General features: G+C 49.0%; 1 protein-coding gene across 1 annotated transcript in view; it reads left to right on the forward strand.

Annotated features, from left to right (window-relative positions):
• Positions 1 to 327: 327 nt before the first annotated feature.
• The window catches only part of Ksr2 (kinase suppressor of ras 2), a 287,352-nt gene continuing 271,645 nt past the window's right edge, over positions 328 to 16,034 (forward strand). Inside the window, exon 1 of the mRNA XM_055605953.1 lies at positions 328 to 1,184. Coding sequence (XP_055461928.1) covers positions 1,005 to 1,184 — 180 coding nt within the window. The 5' untranslated portion in view covers positions 328 to 1,004. The remainder of the gene's footprint in view (positions 1,185 to 16,034) is intronic.

Below are 16,034 nucleotides of genomic sequence, written 5' to 3' on the forward strand. Positions count from 1 at the left end.
GTAGCGGCTGCGTTCCGCACGCGAGCCCCTCTGTCCCGAGGGACCCCGCCTCCCGGGCTGGAGGGTGGCCCGGGGGTGGGGGGAGCAGGTGCACGCGCCGCCTGCCGCCAGCGGGTCCCAGGCGCGCCCGGGGTGGGGGGACCCGGGGACCGGCTGCGCGCACGGCGCCTCTCGGCGCTGCATCCCTCGCTCCGCTCCCCACCCCGCCCAGTGATTGACAGGCAAGATGTCGGTGTGGAGCGAGGCAGGAGCGATTGCAGCAACCGTCACCCCTGGAGCCCGTCGGCGACAGCGGCGGCAGCAGCAGCAGCAGCGTTGTCGCGGGGAGCAGACCGCAGCCAGCCGCAGTGGGCGCCGCAGCCGCGCCGGTCGTGCGCACAGCATCCTGAAAGCGCGCTGAGCCCGGGGACCCGCGGACCATGCAGTGTCGCCGCGACCGGGAGGGGGGCAGGCGTGCTCCTTTTTGACATAAAAGCCAGCCGGCCAAATAGATTTTTATATACATATAATTCCACCCTTCACGGAGCCGGTGTGCTAAGCGTGAGCTCTATTTCCCTCTGCCTCCTCCTTCCACTCCTCCTCCTCCCCTTCCTCCTCCTCGCCCTCCTCCTCTTTCTCCTCCTCCTCTCCAAGTGTACAGACTGCACCCTACCACCTGGTTGGCTTCTGACAGACGGGCATCTCTCCCTTTTTAGGGACCAGAGACACAGAGAAAGAGAGAGGAGAGAGACAAGGGATATTCTAATGAAGACTGCCTGATACTCCCCCCAAAAAATAATAATAAATTTTGGCTCTTGTCCCCTCCTCCACCCCCCACCCCCTCAAGCTTGTGTGAGATGTTGGGTTTCTTCGGGAGACACTGCTGAGAAGTCGCAGTGGTTGGAGAGGCATAGGGGGGTGGACTCCCTCTACCTCCACTCCCTCCCTCCCCCTTTTTTCTTTCTGGGAGGAGGTGGAGGAGGAGGAGGAGGAGGAGGAGGGGAAGGGGGGTTGCAGAGCAAGCGATGGATGAGGAAAACATGACGAAAAGCGAGGAACAGCAACCTCTGAGTTTGCAAAAAGCCTTGCAGCAGTGCGAGCTGGTTCAGAACATGATAGAGCTGAGCATCTCCAACCTGGAAGGGCTTAGGACCAAGTGTGCAGCTTCCAACGACCTCACGCAGAAGGAGATCAGGACCCTGGAGGTAGGTGTTGCCTGCGGTGGGGGTGGAGGGACAATTCTTCCTTCCTTTCCTCTTCTCCAGTCTGTCCCCTACCCCTTGGGATTCTGTTTGTTGAGGGAGGGCCTGGGGAGGGGAAGGGGTGAAGCAGGTGGACAACGAATGATGCGCTATGATTTATCACCTGGCAAAGCCAGCGAGGATGTCCCTTCCCTTCCCAGTGCGGCTGTTGTCTGTGCTCTGCCAGGAGGCGGTGGTGGCAGTGATAATTGCTGTTCTGTATTTATTATTACGGGTTGTAGCTGTTGCCATGATTATTCTTTTCCTGTGAGAGTAGGGAGTTCTTGTTATTATTGTTATTGGTGTTATTATTATTATTATTATTTTCTCTGGCTCTCTCTCAGGATTTGTTTATATGCCACGGGGGCTTGCGTGTTGGGTGATACATTAAGAGGCTGCAGGGAACCCACGTGACCTTGTGCGTTCTGCAGGTGGTCAAAGGTGGTTTTGACTGGCTGGATGGGTCTGCCTGAAGGGAAAGACTCAAGCCTTTGCTCTGCGTCTCATCCACCTTTCCCCAGTAAACACCTTAGGAAACTGTATGCATATATATAAAAAAATTCCCAGGGAAGTACCCATTTCTAATAGAATCATTTGATGTAAGGGGGTCGGAGCAGGCCCAAAATGTGTAAAAAGAAACAATGTTACGGTTGCCTGGAGTGGTTCTTGCACTAGGTGGCGTGGGAAAACCCTCTTGGGCTGTCTTGGTGAGACTTGGTGGATAGGGGTCTAGGAGGAGTTTAGGTTTGGCTAATGTAGCATCCAGTCTCCAGTAGAACTTGAGGGGAGTTGGAAGCAGTTTGCCGAAAGGCAGGTAGGGTTGGCTGCAAAGTTACCACAAAGAAAAGGAAGGAACTATTTTTCTTTAAAGGCCATTTTTCCCCCAGAGGAAGCTTTGGACGTTTTGGGAAAGGCCTGGTGCTCTGAAATCCTCCGGGCATCCACTTCGTTCCAAATGTCTCCAGATGGATTTAGTCCCTTCACCTTCCTTCCCTCAAAATGGCCCAGCTGTCCACATTGCTTGATTTAATTTGGGAATTCCCACTAGCTAGCATTTGCCAGGGAGTGGTGGCTGTGGGGCTCAGAGCAAAGGAGGGTGGGTTCCCCTTTTGGTGGCCTGGCTGTGTATGGTGGGACCTGGTGGTCCAGCTTGTGAGTTGCTGAAGCCTCAAGTCTTCAGTCTTTGCTGACCCGGTCATCTGCATGAGTGCGCCTCTGATTAGCTTGTCAGGCCTCTTATTTCTCCTCCATGGTTTTAAATTTGGTCAGACGTCGGTATGCTGCAGGGCGCTATCGTTTGAAGAGAGGAGTTCGTGTTTATTTTAATACAGCGCTTGCCACCCTCGGATATATGTCTGTGCTCACCTGTCAGGTGGTAACATGATCCCAGGGATGAAATAAGATAAATGTTACTGTGGGAAGTGTGTTGGGAGGCACAGGCATTGCCTTTCTCAGAGTTGGGGAGGGGGAGGGGAGGATGTGGTTTGGCTAACGTTTAAAAGTGTGGGATGTGTTAGCCCAGCCCTGGTCTCTCTCTGCATAGGGCCCAGAAAAGATTTGGTTGGGAACTATACACAGGAAAGCTTATGTAGATAGCCCCTGATGGCCGCCACCCTCTGCCACCAGGAGCCCCCCATGGTTAGGCTGATTATTACAGCATGAGATGCTTAGAACTTTCCTTCTGTTCTTTTCTATGGTGTTTCAGCCTCAGATCCCTGACTCCCTGGAGAGGGCGACTAACCCAGCTGGGCGTTCTGTGGCTGGGGATTGTAGCTCAGTGGTAGAATGCTTCTGCCCCAGTCCCTGGGTTCAACCCCCAGCGCTGTGCAAACACACAAACAAACAGAAGGTACTTGGTTCCGTTTTGTCTCTCCGAAAAGTGTTTTATAATTGAAACTTGGGGGATGGAGTGCTGATGTGCTGGCCAGGAAGTGGGAATCATAGCTGTCTTAGCTGGGGTTATGAGTGCTGTGATGAAACATGTGGCAAAGGTGAGTTGGGGAGGAGAGGGTTTATTCCTCATCAAAGGAAGCCAGGGCAGGAGCTCAAGCAGGGCAGGAGCCTGGAGGCAGGAGCAGGTGCAGAGGCCACGGAGGGATGCTGCTCACTGGCTTACTCCCTGTGTCTTGCTCAGCCAGCTTTCTTATAGAACCCAGGGCCACCACCCCAGGGATGGCCCCACCCACAATGAGCTGATCCCTCCCCCATCCATCACTAATTAGGGAAATGCCCGACAGCAGGATCTTATGGAGACATTTTCTCAATTGAAGTTCCTTCCTTTCAGATAACTCAAGCTTGTGTCAAGTTGATGTGAAACTAGCCAGCACAATAGGGAGTACATTTTTTTTCCTAAATCTTGAGGTCTGAGGGCAGTGCAGGCCACACCCACCCCTTGATCCATATTGCCCAGTGACTGTTCTGGAGCAATTATGCCAATTTTCACTTCCTAGTTCCCTAGGACCAGGGCGTAGGAGAGGAGCACTGGGGAGGGTATGGTCCTACCAGACTTCATATTTGCATTCACCAAGTTTTCAGCTCTAACAGCTATCAGATCCGATATCCGAAAGCCTCACTGTGATGCTGGCTGAAGTGTGGATTCCCAGCATCTAATGGCCACATTCTAATTTAGCTGAAATTAGACAGAGGGCCCAGGAATCTGCATTTAGTAAGCAGACAGCATGCTTCTGTGTGTAATTTTTCTTTGGTGGTGTTGGGAGTTGAACCCAGGACCTTGTGAATGTTAGACGAGGGCTTTGCCACTGACTACATCCCCAGCTCCCAGACCTTGTGTTTCTGATTCAGGTTTTGATAGGGACTTTATGAATTACTAATCCAAGCTGGGTGTGGTGGTGCACACCTGTAATCCTAGCACTTGGGATGCTGAGAGGGGAGAAGGGATCATCCAGGGCCAGCCTGGGCCATATAATGACACTGTGCCTGAAATTAAAAAGGAAAGGAGGGCTGGGCTGTAGCTCAGTGGCGGAGATCTTGCTTAATATATTTTGTTCAGCCTCTAACTTTGAAAAACAAAAACAAAAACAAAACCACAAAACCCAAGCAACAGCAACAACAAAAAGAAAATGACAATAACAAAACTCCAGATCCGTTAGGACCTAAATGCTGTGTTCCAGCTGTTTGTTTTAAACTCCTCTTGAATTATTGTTAGTGTGCAAGTGAGTACAGGTGCTCGCTCTACTTTGGGTTTCAGGGATTGAACTCAGGTCATCAAGTTTTCAAGGCCAGTGTTTTTACTCACCAGGTAATCTTGCCAGCCCCTATGTATATTTGGGTGGTTTATTTGACTCGTGGCTCTGGTCAAAGGTTGTGCGTCTGATGGCTGTATCCATCTTGCAGCCAGCATCCCAAGGTGGCTCAAGGTACCACATGTTGAGAGACAAGTTCCCCATTGTTTCTGCTATTGAATGGTGACAATTCCCTGCTCACAGGCACTGAAGTTGCTAAGAGTTTGAACAGACCATCCTGAAGACATTGACAATAATTAGTGCACACTCCTGCAGAAACAAAAATACGCAACATGAACTTGGCCTTAACAAAACATGCTTCTGAGGCAGGGAGGAAATGGTGACCACAGCAAAGTGACAATAAAGGCCAAAAACTCAATCCTTTGGAAGATGGTGGAGGAAGTTCTGATGGCCTTTCTGTAATGGTTATAAGACTGGCTTCCACAGCTCCAGCTGTCACTGCTCCATTCAAGGCAGGAAAGAGGAGAAACCTGTGAGTGTGGAGGAATGGAAGTTCAGATTTTTAGCTTCAGGAAACAAAGGCTTTCGAATGGTGACCCTCCTTCCTACCAGCAATGTTCAATTATGTTTTCTTGGCCACAGTAGGGTCAAATATTCTAGCTGCAAGGGAGGCTGGACAGCAAGAAGTAGGAAAGCCATCATTTTCCTTGCCTGGGATGAGCTCTGTGCTGAACCATATCATGTCAAGGTTCGGCTTTCCCAGGGGAAGGTACCAATTGATGTTATTGGCTGGGCTACCAGTAACACCATCCTTGTAGTTTCTGATAGGTATTTTGACGGAGAAGAAGTTCCACATACTTTGTAGTTTGAAGCAGGTTGGCTTCCTAGCTGTTCTACTTTATCTGGAATACAAATGTAAACATTTTAACCGAAACTGACAATTGTATGATAATAACTCCTTCGTCAGTGGGTGGGTGCAAGGATCACCAAGGGTGCGAAAGTATCAAGCAGGCACCAAGCAGACAGTAGTTTCAGGCAGCACATGCTAGTGACTTTCCATTTGCTGTGACTGATACTGATGGAAACCACTTAGAAAAGGAAGGGTTTGTTGTGGTGCTTTTGTTTTTATTTTTATTCATTTATCTTGTACTTTTTCCACTTAAAAATTTCGAAATAAAATCACATCACTCTTCCTCATTCTCTTTCCCCCCTCCAGCTACTCCCAGCTACCCTCCTGAGATGCAAAGAGTTATTTTGCCTTTAAAAAGGGACACAAGCCAGGCATGGTGGCACATGCCTTTAATTCTAACACCAAGGATGCAGAGGCAGGTGAATCTCTGTTGAGTTCCATGCTAGCCAGAGTTATATAGTGAGTCCCTGTCTCAAAGAAACAAAAACAACAGCCTATCAGGATGAGAAAGCATGGCGAAAGAAACATAAGTTAGCTGTTCATGTTTCATCTGTAGACAGGAAACAGAGAGCAGACATCAAACTTCAAGACTTACCCCGAAGTGACTCACTTCCATCCACAAAGCAGTGGTTTAAAAAGCAGTGGTTTTCAACCTGTGGGTTGCAACCCCTTTACCCCTTTGGCATCGTATATCCTGCATATCAGATATTTACATCGAGAGTCATAACAGTAGCAAAATTACAGTTACGAAGTAGCAATGAAATAATTTTATGGTTAGGGGTCACCACATGAGTAGTTTACTCACGTGTCAAAGGGTCACATCATTAGGAAGGATGACCACCTTTTTAAAGGTACCTGAACCTTCTAAAACAGTGCCACCAGTTGGGGACCAAGTGTTTAAACACACAATCCTGTGGGAGGGAACTCGTGACTTTCAGGCATTAACAGTGATGGTGGTTAGCAGGTGATGGTGTGGGATAAATGGCATGGGGGTGGCTGGGAGCAGAGGAGTCTGAGAGGCGTTTCTGAGTATGCCAGGTAGGACCCCACTTGTGTGGGACCTTAGCCCTGTCCTGGAAGCCGATGTTCAGCGAGTATCCTATGGGCAAAACAAATTCTGTGGTGAAGGGGTTCGGTGCAGGACTTCTTAGAGCGCCATCTACACATCATGGCTTCGTGAGAAGGAGCCTGGGGTGTTTTCCTTCCTCAGAGATTACTCTGGGGGGGGGGTTATTCCATAGAATCCACCTGGGAAAACTTGGCCCGGCGGTCAGGGAGGCCTGCTTAGCTGGGGAGGTGGGGATTTGGAATGGAAAGAAGGTGGAGACTGTAGCAAAGGGGACCCTGTGGCTCTCCAGACTTCACTGTGCTGCTTAAGGGACCAGTTGGCTCTGAATGGAGTGTGCCTGATGGAGTGTCACAGGAAATGAACTTAAGTCTCTGATCCCTGTGGTCTCACTAAGCACAGGGGAACCAAACCGACCACTTTCATCTCTTTGTGGGAAGGGACAGATGTCTGCAGAGGTTTCAGCCAAAAGATGAGTGACAGCAAGTCTGATGGCAGCCTATAGCAGGGTTACCCAGCCTTTTCTGTCAAGGGCCAAATAATAAATAGCTTTGTGGTCCCCAGGTTTCACAGTCACCCTACTGTGCTATCACAGCCTGTAGCAGCCACAGGCCACATATGAGTTATGGAAGTTTCCCAATTAAACTCTATTTGTGGCCCCTGAATTTTGAGTTTGATATCATTTTCACATACATACCATGATGTATTGTTTTTCTTTTGATTTGTTTTACTACACACACACACACACACACACACACACACACTATTCATAGTTTTAGGATCTTAGAAGAATAAGTGGTGGGTGAGACTTGGTTCATCCCTGGTCTGGAGGATGAATGGGATTGGATGGAGGTCATCTGGAAGGCGATCAAGTGACAACGTGGCTTCGAGGCTCTGCCCTGCACAGGGAGATGGCTTAGAGCCCACTCTGGCCTGGTCAGATTGGAGGGGGAGGGAAGCGGTGGGTTTTCGGACCAAGGGCAAATGCTTCTCCTGGGGTTCAGGCATCATGAACACACTTGGCAATGCTGTTCTTTGTACATATATCCACCTCAGTTCTTGATTTCTTCGTAATGAGCCCTCCCTGGACTGAATTCCATTTGGGAAAGTCTGCACTTAAGACACTATTTCACAGATTCCCATAAGCCTGTGGGATGTCCTCCTGTTGATGCGTCTATCACTCGCCTTATCCGGCCTCCTTCATGATCTCACCTGAAGCTGACAGAGTGACAGAGGGGTTGGGGACAGGATGAGGAGGCTCCCAGGGCAATGGTTTGGGCGATTTTTTTTTTTTTTTTTTTTTTTGTGTTAGTGTCCCAAGAGAGCAGGGACAGCACTTGCAAGGGAGCTTGGGACTGCAGAGTGGCATGGTGTTGCTTCCGTCATGTGTAGGGGTTGGAGTGAGTCTCGTGGCCAGCCTGGATTCGAGCAGAGGGGAACAGGCACCCCTCTTCCCAGCGGGAGTTGCTACAAAGTTAGTTAGGTGAGATGGGCTGGGATGAGTAGAGCCGTTAGAGTCAGGTGGCTTCCTTGCTCACGAATCATTTCCAGGTGCTGTCCTCCCGTCCTGTAGCAGCACCACCGTTTATATCCAGGAAGGGCAGGGGGTGCAGAGAAGTCAGAGACGCTTACAACCTCCTTCCCTGAGGTCACTCTCATCATGTCTGCCCGCCTCCCTGAGCTAGAGAGTGTGTGTCCACGTGTGTGTGTGTGTGTGTGTGTGTGTGTGTGTGTATGAGTGTATGGGTGTGTGTCTCTGTGTGGGTTACCGCAGCTGTGGGCCAAGGAAGAAGAGACTTAAGTCTGCTGAGGGTAAGGGGTCTCTGGCACCACAAGCAATGAGACAAGCAAATGCCCAGGGATCTCTGGCCACTGTAGTCTATTCAGTGAGCTCCAGGCTAATGAAGAGACTTCTCAAAAAACAAGGTGAATAATGAGAAACAATGCCTGAGACTGACCTTTTGTGCGTGCACACACACACACACACACACACACACACACACACACACATGACACAGTTTTGCATAGAGGTCTTTCCTATAGAAAAAGCCACCTCAATATTAGTGACTACCCTGGGTCCTAATGAACTTGTGTTCCTCTGGTGGTCCCATTAGGGCTTGAGGACTTATGATACGCTCTCTTACATGGCCGCCTGCTTCAGTGTCCACACATTTCCTCTCCGCAGAGATGACCTGGGTTTCTCCTGTTGGAGCAGAGGCAGTGTTGCAAGAGAACAGACCCAGTGCCTGTCTTCTTTAGCCTTTGTTTTCAGATGACCCATTGGCCAGCCAAGGGGCACGGGCAAACCAGAGTCAACACGGCTGCACATCCTAGGACAGGGAAGCGTTTGAATGTTCTAATCAAGGGCACCTTGATGGTGAAACTAAACACTAAACACTGGCACAAGGGACTGAGGAATGAGTGTGAGCTGACCACAGAGCCTCCCCTGTTCCGAGGGAACAGCGCCAACAGACTTCCAGAGTGCCATGTGCCAGGCATGCTGCTGGGGAAATGGAGTTGGGATAGAACGGGGGAAGGAAGGGGAGGTAACCCAAAGTGGGATCTGGAGACCGCGAAGGAAAGCAAAAAATGGAGGACTCCACAACAGGGGCGGTGGTGAACGCCTTTAATCCCAGCCCTTGTGGGGCAGAGACGTGACAGGTCTCCGTGATGGGTTGTGGCCAGCCTGGCCTACACGGCAAGACTTGCCTCCGAAAATAAAGTAAAAATTGAGGCTTGTTCCTTGGTGTTGGATTCAAGAATTCAATGTTGGTGCTGTACTGCGTGCTAGGAAGACTTGCGGGGAGACTGCCCACCACAGTAGCTTCCTATGACTCTCACCTAGACAGGTGGATGAACAAGCTGGAGGCCAAATGGAGCCTGGAGCTGGGAGGCCACTCCTTGCACCAAGCATATCTTTCCTGATGATTCAGGCTGCAGTTTGATGTGTGTGTGTGTGTGTGCATGGAGGCCAGAGGTTGACATCAGGTATCTTCCATAGTCATTCTCTACCTTATTTTTTTTTTGAGGCAGGGTCTCTCCCTAAACCTAGAGCTCACACAGTTAGCTAGGTTGTCTGCCCTGTAAGTACTAGGGTCCCCGCTGAAGGTCTCTGACCTTCAAGACCTGGTGCTATAGTGGGCTGACTGGCTTTTGTGTGGGTGCTAGGAATTCATATCTGATCCTTATGCTTGCATAGCAAGTGCTTTACTGGCTGAGCTGGCTCCACAAGGTCCAAAGTGTAATTTTAAAATATTTATCATTATCATTATTTGTGTGTGTGTGTGTGTGTGTGTGTGTGTGTGTGTGTGTATGTGGAGTATATGTGATCCATGTGTAGGTATGTGTGCTACAGTGCATGTATAGAAGTCAGAGGAAAACTTTGTGGATTTGGATTTTCTTTACCATCTTTATGTGGGTTCCAGGGATTGAACTCAGGTCCCCAGGCTTGGTGGCAAGCGCTTTTATCCACTGAGCCATCTTGCAAGCCCTTAAGTGTTATTTTCAGTGGCTGCATATTATCCCAGGGCCGTTCTACAGACCCTGACTGAAATCCTGCAGTTAGATGCTTGCATTGTGACGTCCCACCATGGAGGAGCCTGTGGTGGACTTCCTCATGGCCGGGGCTTGCCTTTAGTTCCTAGAAGTGGACCTGCTAGGTCAAAGGTCACACAATGTTTTCTGTGCCTTTAATATGTTTTATCAAATTGCTCTCTGTGAACAGTGTGAGAAAAGGAGTGTTTCCCATAGCCTCAGCTTGGATGCACATTTTGATTTATTATTTTACTTGGTTTTGATCAAGGCCAGCGTGCTCTAACTCCGTGTTCCCCTCCAGCTCCCAACTTTGTTGTAGAGGCATCTCAGAAGTATGAGTGGCGGGTGTATTATTTCTGAGGGGTCCATGGCCCCTTCTGACCTTTGAAAGAGCTTCTACTATGGAGTTTTCTAGTTTCCCTGCAATGAGCAAAGGGTTTTTTAGTTTTTCATTTTTGGGAAGAGAACAGACTAATTTTCATGTTTGCCCTCCTCTTTCCACTCTCTGTGGCTCTGGCTGGGAAGGGAGATATTCAGAGACTGGGGCAGACTGACGGTACAACGTGGCTGGGAAGAAGTCTGGAGAAGCTGAGGGATGGCAAGGGAGAAGGGACGCATTAGGATGAGGAGCAGCTCAAAGCGATTTTCTCCTGCAGGTTTCTGCCAGGTTGGAATGCCTCTCCAGTGGGTCACGGCCATCACAGTGGTCGATCCAGCTTTAAAAGCGAGTTTGCAGAGGTTTAAGTAATCGATTTGACCCAAGTTGTCGAGTGGCAAGGGCAGCCACAGATAAAGAACAGGTAGAGGGTCATGCCTGTACTCTGGCATGTTCAGGGGTGGCATGACCCGGAAGAGAAAGGGGTGAGGCCAGAGCAGATGCAGGGCAGGAGCTGAGTTTCTGATGTGGCTGGAGGTGATGGGTATAGATTAATAAGGGCTGTAGTAATGGAATATTGTTTGACTACAATGTTTCTGGGTGACTGATTGACAGAAACAGCCTAAGGTGTCCACAGAGATGGAGAAGGGGAAGAGAGAAAATGAGACCAGGAGACCCAAGCTCATTTGGTGTAGTGGGCTCCTGGCCACACTGTGTGCTGTGTGGTCCTGGGCTCCCGCCTGTGGCTGGTGCTGGCAGCACTCAGATTTCTAATCTCTTAGAATACTGCAAAGAACGGAAAGCAGCTCTTTGATGTTTTTGTACCAGGCACATTGAAGTGACAATTTTTTAGATATACTGGTTTAACTATTTCAAAGTTAAATTCTTGTGTTATCTTGATGCCTTTTCCCTCTGAGGAGACTAGAAAGTTTTTAACATTAGTTGGGTAAGGGACATTTCTGTGGGACAGTACTGGCATTGCCCTCCCCTTCTCCTCGCTTTCTCTTCCCTCCCCTCATTTTCTACCCCTCCATTTCCCTGCCGGCTTTTCCTTTCTCCTCCCTTCACCTCCCCTCCACTTTCTTCCCCTTGAATAGGTGCTGGGACTTAAACACAGAAAGCAGAGCAGAAGACAGCTTGTTGGGGTGAGAAGGAGGCACTGTGTAGCAGATCAGGACCTTCCATAGAATTCCGTCTGAGATGAAGAACCCATTTTGGGGCTGATAGTGGTGACAGTCAAACAACCTACCAGGGCACCTGGTGCCACTGAACTATGAACTTAAAATTATTAGAGTGGGAAAATTTATTTTCTTTACCATAAAAAAAAGTTGCTTTTAACATTTTTATTACATTTATGTATTGTGTGTACATGCCTGTGCTTGCACACTGGTACATGTGCCAGTGTGTCTGGAGGTCAGAGGACAGCTTGTGGGAGTCAGTTCTGTCCTTCCACCATGCTGTGAGTCTCCGAAAGTGGACCCGGGTCTTCAGGCTCGGTGGCAATTGCCTTTATTCACTGAGGCATCCCAGCAGCCCCAAAAAGTGAGGGCTTTGCCTGTGTCCATCCACGAATGACTGGCGGCTTGAAAGCTACACTCACTGTGGAGGCCAACAGATGGACAGAAGTGGCCATGAAGTGGGGGCACCCAGGGCCTTTGTTTTTAATTCGTCTCCATATCACACCTTGCATTTTCATCTTTATCTGACTTGGAGAATCTGTGTTTTGTGATAATTCAAAAAAGCAACATCCATAACATCCAGGCTACAGGAACAAGACTTCTTTGCCACAGCTTCAAAGAGGGTCCTCCAGGGCAGGCACTCCCTGAGTTACTGTGATGCTCAGCTAAGGACTGAAGTCAGGGGCTAGAAACACAGGCGGGCAGGTAGATCCTGCACTCCTCCCCAAGCTTGTGAGGGCAAAATTCAAACATCCAGCAAAACTGCACTCCCCACCTGTGACCTGGAACGATTCCCTCTCTTCTTTTTCCACACATCTGTTCACCTCTTAATCCGTCAGGCCACCGATGAGCCCGTCATAGTGCCTGATGGGTTGAGAGCAGACAGCAGAGACGAGTACACTCCCCTGCGTGCACGCCGTTGGTCGATGCCCAGGGTGTGACTTTTGTTTTGGTGAAGAAAGAACATGCTATGTGCAACCCGGGTTTGAGTGAGCATCACTGAGCTTCAGCAGATGTGTGCTGCCCAGCCAATGAAACCTCTATCCAGATGTGAAGCGCTCACCACCACACGATTAACTCCACCCCGCCTTTAAATCAACCAAACGTATGTTTCCTTTTCCTCGAAAGCTTGTTATCTCTTGCCTACTGTAGGGCTGTCTGCTAAATGAAAGGATGCAACATGTGCTTTCAAAACTTTTGGCTTTTAAGAAATCTCTGTGTGTATGTGTGTGTGTTTGCTCACGAGTGTGGAGAATAGAGGACAAGCTTGGATGTTGCTCTTGACTTTTCATCTTTTAGCTGGCCAGTAGGCTCTTGGGAATGCTCCTGCCTCTGCATCCCATTTTGGTACAGGGGCACGAGAATTACAGATGTGTGCTGCTGTGCCTGGCTTTATGTAATTTTTAAGATCCTGAACTCAGTTCCTCTGTCCTGTGGAACAGGCGCTTCCGTTTCTCAGGCCTCTCAAATCTACTTTTTGCTTTTTATATTTTTTCAGTATGTATGTTTTTTTTTTCTCCCCTCCTTCTTTCCTTCCTCCTTGTCCTTTCTTTATCACTGTATATCCTAGGCTGATCTTGAACTCCTGGAATCCTCCTGTCTCAGTCTCCTGAGTAACTCCAGGTAGACACCACCACAGCTGGCTGCGTGTTTGTTTCTGTGATTTATAACCCACAGGCAGTCTGTAAGAGCTGCCATGCTCAGAGTGCTGAGCAGTCCTTCCACCTTCCCTGTGCCTTCCCATAGTTCAGCCCCCGCTCCCGCTTCGGCCTGCCCCTGGCAAACACTGGCAGCCGCTGGTCATTCTCTTTTAAAGAATGTTCTGTGCATGAAAGCACTGCTAATGTTGCTCTTGAGTTTGGCTTTTTTTTTTCTCACACGATGTCTGTGAGATTCATATCCACATGGTTGCACAGGGTAGTATTTCCTCTCTCTCTCTCTCTCTCTCTCTCTCTCTCTCTCTCTCTCTCTCTGTGTGTGTGTGTGTGTGTGCGCGCGCGCGCGCGCACACGCGCACCCATTTGAATGCATGTGGAGGCCAGAGGAGGATGTCAGCTGTCCTGCTGCTCTCTTATTCTCTATCTTAGCTTTTGATGCATAATCTCTCGCAGAACCTGGAACAAAGCTCCAGCGAGCCTTCTCTCTTGGCCCCCCACAGTGCTAGGGTTACAGGCACAAGTGCTCACCCACATGGACCCTGGGGATTTAAAATCAGGGCCCCAGGCTTACGTAGCCAGTTCTGTTGCCCGCTGAACCGTCTGCTCAGCCTTACTTCCTCCCTTTTGGGTACTGAGTAGTATGCCAGGACAGGGCACAATACAGCCTGCTTAGCCAGTCAGCCACTAAAGGACATCTCTAGTTTTTTTCTCTTTTCCATTTTCATGTGGTTATAAACAGAGCTACTGTCAACATCCGTGTGAACTTGTTCACGTGAACTCAACTTTAGATCTCTCTGGGCTGAACACATGGGTGTGGTGTGGCCAGATTACAGGGGGGATGACTTCTTCCCAGCATGGCCTCACCCTATGCATCTGCATCGTTGGGCATGACCATTGGCATATCACTGCACAGCTTTCCCAGCTGGCATGATCCCTGTCTTAGACACCACGACCAAGGCAACTCTTATAAAAGAGCATTTAATTTTAGCCTGCTTATAGTTTCAGAGGGTCAGTCTGTTATCATCAGGGCAGAGAGCATGGTGGTATTCAGGCAGACATGGTGCAGGAGAAGTAGCTGAGAGTTCTACATTGGGTTCCCCAAGCATCTGGAAGAGAGAGCCACTGGGCCTGGCTTGGGCATTTGAAAACCTCAAAGCCCAGTGACACACTTCCTCCAACAAGGCCACACCTCCTAATCCTTCTCAAGTAGTGCCACTCCCAAATGACTAAACATTCAAATATGTGAGCCTGAAACTATGGGGACCATTCTTCCTTATTCGAACTACCACAGTTTGTTTTTGTCTTAAAATTTTATTTATCTATTTGTGTGTGTCAGGGTTGGAAGTTCACACACCATGGCACATATGGAGGTCAAAGGACAGCTCTTAGGAGTCAGTTCTTTCCTTATTTGTGGGTGCTGAGGCACCAACTCAGGCCATCAGGCTTGTCAAGTACTTTTACCCACATGTTTATCTCAGCAGACCCCAGCATTTTTTTCAGTCACTTAATATCAGCTGTGATGGTTTTTAGTTGTGTTCGTCTGATGCCCGAGGCACTGTATGACTATCTCACACCCACACACACTCTCTGAGAACATGTAGGTTCAGGCCTGTGATGGCTTGTCAGCTTGACACAGCTGGGGAGAGGGAACCCCGGCTGAGGAATTGCCTCCATCAGATTTCTCTGTGGGTGGTTCCACCCCTAGGTAACTGGATAGACTGAGCAAAGGCAGAAAGTACAGTGAGCAGCTTTCTCTGTGGGCTCGGCTTCAGCTCCTGCCTCCATGTTCCTCTGCTGGGAGCCCACCCTGGCTTCCCTCAGTGATGGACTGTTCGCTTCAGCCAAATGAACCCTCATTTCCCCAAGCTGCTTTTGGTTAAGAGTTTAATGAGAGCATCAGAAAGCAAATCAGGACAGAGCCTTTTCTCTCATTTGAGGACAGTTAGATTGCTTGTAGACTCTGAACAAGAGCCCCACTTAGGTATGAGGTTGTGAATTTCTCCTCCCGTTCTGCACACTGCCATCTTTCCTTTCTCTTAATATTGTCTCTGACAGAGCAGAACTTTTAAAATCTGATGAAGCCCAACTGGTCAATCATGTCTTTTGCACACTGTTGTTTTTGGTGTTCTGGTTGAGAACTCCACTTGGCCTCAAAGAGTGCCTCCTGACTTTGATCGTAAATGTCTTGCGTCTGATGACACATGTTTAGCTCTATGATGTGATTTGAGTCAGTTCTTGTGGGTTGTGTAAAGGGGACCCTTTCTTTTGGATGTGCCTTTATCCCAAAGCCTATTCCTTCCTCTGCTGACTCGTTCCTTGTATCTGGGCTGTAGAGTCAATTACTCATGCCTATCAGTAGCCACCTTTTCTTTCAGGAAAATTTAATTTTCATTGGCACACATAATTATGCGCACGGATGGGGTGTGATGCATGTGGTGTCTCTTTGTGTGTGTGAGCAAAGGCGTGTATATGTGCATGTGAGTACGTGGGAGGTCCTCACCCCCCTCTCCATCTTATTTTTAGGGTCCCTCACTGAATGTAGAGCTCAGAGACTTGGCTAAACTGACAGTGAGCCCCAGGGATCCTCCTGTCTCTTCCTCATGCTGTGCCTGGATTTTTAGATAATTTCTGGGGCTCTAAACCCAGTCTTCATGCTTGTGTGGCAAGCACTTTGCTGACTGAGCTTTCTTTCTCTACAGGCCCTTGATTTATTTCTTTCTTTCTTTCTTTCTTTCTTTCTTTCTTTCTTTCTTTCTTTCTTTCTTTCTTTCTTTCTTCCTTCCTTCCTTCCTTCCCTCCTTCCCTCCCTCCCTCCCTCCCTCCCTCCCTCCCTCCCTCCCTCCCTTCCTTCCTTCCTTCCTTCCTTCCTTCCTTCCTTCCTTCCTTCCT

Source organism: Psammomys obesus, unplaced genomic scaffold (assembly GCF_907164565.1).
Source record: "Psammomys obesus unplaced genomic scaffold, mPsaObe1.curated_primary_1811, whole genome shotgun sequence".
In the NCBI taxonomy this organism is placed as follows: domain Eukaryota; kingdom Metazoa; phylum Chordata; class Mammalia; order Rodentia; family Muridae; genus Psammomys; species Psammomys obesus.